General features: G+C 49.1%; 1 protein-coding gene across 1 annotated transcript in view; it reads left to right on the forward strand.

The window, feature by feature from the left end:
- The window catches only part of plch1 (phospholipase C, eta 1), a 146,030-nt gene that overhangs the window by 121,136 nt on the left and 22,394 nt on the right, over window positions 1–2,500 (forward strand). Inside the window, exons 14-15 of the mRNA XM_038973714.1 lie at window positions 1,963–2,142; window positions 2,452–2,500. The exon at window positions 2,452–2,500 is cut by the window's right edge and continues 59 nt beyond it. Of these exons, the coding sequence (XP_038829642.1) occupies window positions 1,963–2,142; window positions 2,452–2,500 (229 nt within the window). The remainder of the gene's footprint in view (window positions 1–1,962; window positions 2,143–2,451) is intronic.

Here is a 2,500-nt window from a genome sequence, read left to right on the forward strand (position 1 = left end):
ACCACTATCCCCACCCATCAGGCTCTCTCTTCTCCCACCTCCGCTTCTCTCTCTCTCTCTCTCAATTCTCCCCCTCTCTCCCTTCCACTCTATCCATCCATCCCATCCTCTTCCCCCACCCCATTAATTATCTTTCTCTCTCCCTATTCTCCCTCTCAAATCAAATCAAATCAAATTTTATTTGTCACATACACATGGTTAGCAGATGTTAATGCGAGTGTAGCGAAATGCTTGTGCTTCTAGTTCCGACAATGCAGTAATAACCAACAAGTAATCTAACCTAACAATTCCACAACTACTACCTTATACACACAAGTGTAAAGGGATAAAGAATATGTACATAAAGATATATGAATGAGTGATGGTACAGAACGGCATAGGCAAGATGCAGTAGATGGTATAGAGTACAGTCTATACATATGAGATGAGTAATGTAGTGTATGTAAACATTATATTAAGTGGCATTGTTTAAAGTGGCTAGTGGTACATTTTTACATAATTTCCATCAATTCCCATTATTAAAGTGGCTGGAGTTGAGTCAGTATGTTGGCAGCGGCCGCTAAATGTTAGTGGTGGCTGTTTAACAGTCTGATGGCCTTGAGATAGAAGCTGTTTTTCAGTCTCTCGGTCCCTGCTTTGATGCACCTGTACTGACCTCGCCTTCTGGATGATAGCGGGGTGAACAGGCAGTGGCTTGGGTGGTTGTTGTCCTTGATGATCTTTATGGCCTTCCTGTGACATTGGGTGGTGTAGGTGTCCTGGAGGGCAGGTAGTTTGCCCCCGGTGATGCGTTGTGCAGACCTCACTACCCTCTGGAGAGCCTTACGGTTGTGGGCGGAGCAGTTGCCGTACCAGGCGGTGATACAGCCCGACAGGATGCTCTCGATTGTGCATCTGTAGAAGTTTGTGAGTGCTTTTGGTGACAAGCCGAATTTCTTCAGCCTCCTGAGGTTGAAGAGGCGCTGCTGCGCCTTCTTCACAACGCTGTCTGTGTGGGTGGACCAATTCAGTTTGTCCGTGATGTGTACACCGATGAACTTAAAACTTTCCACCTTCTCCACTACTGACCCGTCGATGTGGATAGGGGGGTGCTCCCTCTGCTGTTTCCTGAAGTCCACAATCATCTCCTTTGTTTTGTTGACGTTGAGTGTGAGGTTATTTTCCTGACACCACACTCCGAGGGCCCTCACCTCCTCCCTGTAGGCCGTCTCGTCGTTGTTGGTAATCAAGCCTACCACTGTAGTGTCATCCGCAAACTTGATGATTGAGTTGGAGGCGTGCATGGCCACGCAGTCGTGGGTGAACAGGGAGTACAGGAGAGGGCTCAGAACGCACCCTTGTGGGGCCCCAGTGTTGAGGGTCAGCGGGGTGGAGATGTTGTTACCTACCCTCACCACCTGGGGGCGGCCCGTCAGGAAGTCCAGGACCCAGTTGCACAGGGCGGGGTCGAGACCCAGGGTCTCGAGCTTGATGACGAGTTTGGAGGGTACTATGGTGTTAAATGCTGAGCTGTAGTCGATGAACAGCATTCTCACATAGGTATTCCTCTTGTCCAGATGGGTTAGGGCAGTGTGCAGTGTGGTTGCGATTGCGTCGTCTGTGGACCTATTGGGTCGGTAAGCAAATTGGAGTGGGTCTAGGGTGTCCGGTAGGGTGGAGGTGATATGGTCCTTGACTAGTCTCTCAAAGCACTTCATGATGACGGAAGTGAGTGCTACGGGGCGGTAGTCGTTTAGCTCAGTTACCTTAGCTCTCCTACTCTCCCTTCCACTCTATCCCTCCATCCCGTCCTCTTCCCCCACCCTATTAATTATCTTTCTCTCTCCCTATTCTCCCTCTCTTACTCTCCCTTCCACTCTCTCTTTCTCTTTCATCTGTCCATCTCATTCTGCACTCACTGCTCAGCCATTTCCTTTAAAAAAGATTTCCTCTCTCATCCCTCTCTCTCCTCTCGTCTGTCAGGTACTCCGGGGAATGTTCTGTCATTCAGTGAGACTCGTGCCCAGCAGCTAGTGAACCACAGGGCTGAGCGCTTCCTGTGTTTCAACCAGCGACAGCTGTCTAGAATCTACCCCTCAGCCTACCGTATAGACTCGTCCAACTTCAACCCTCAGCTCTACTGGAACGTGGGCTGTCAGCTGGGTCAGAAACAACACGTCTGAACGTTGTTATTGTCACCTTTTGTTGATGCTTCTTACATAAAAAAATAAATAAAAGACAATAAATATAATGTTAGACAATACGTATCTCTGCCTGTCCGTCTACCTCCTTTCCCCACAGTCCTCCTGACCAAGTTTCTCTCTCTCTCTGTGCCTGTGTCAAGAGCCCTCTGTTGGGCCCTATGCTCCACTACGTCTCCCTGTCCCCATGGACACACACACAGCAACCCTGTGTGTATTTGGTCAGAGGATGAACAGGCAGATAAATGTGTCCTAAATGTGTTTTCCTCAGTGGCTCTGAACTACCAGACGGAGGGAAGGATGATGCAGCTGAACAGAGC

Source organism: Salvelinus namaycush, chromosome 34 (assembly GCF_016432855.1).
Source record: "Salvelinus namaycush isolate Seneca chromosome 34, SaNama_1.0, whole genome shotgun sequence".
In the NCBI taxonomy this organism is placed as follows: Eukaryota; Metazoa; Chordata; class Actinopteri; order Salmoniformes; family Salmonidae; genus Salvelinus; species Salvelinus namaycush.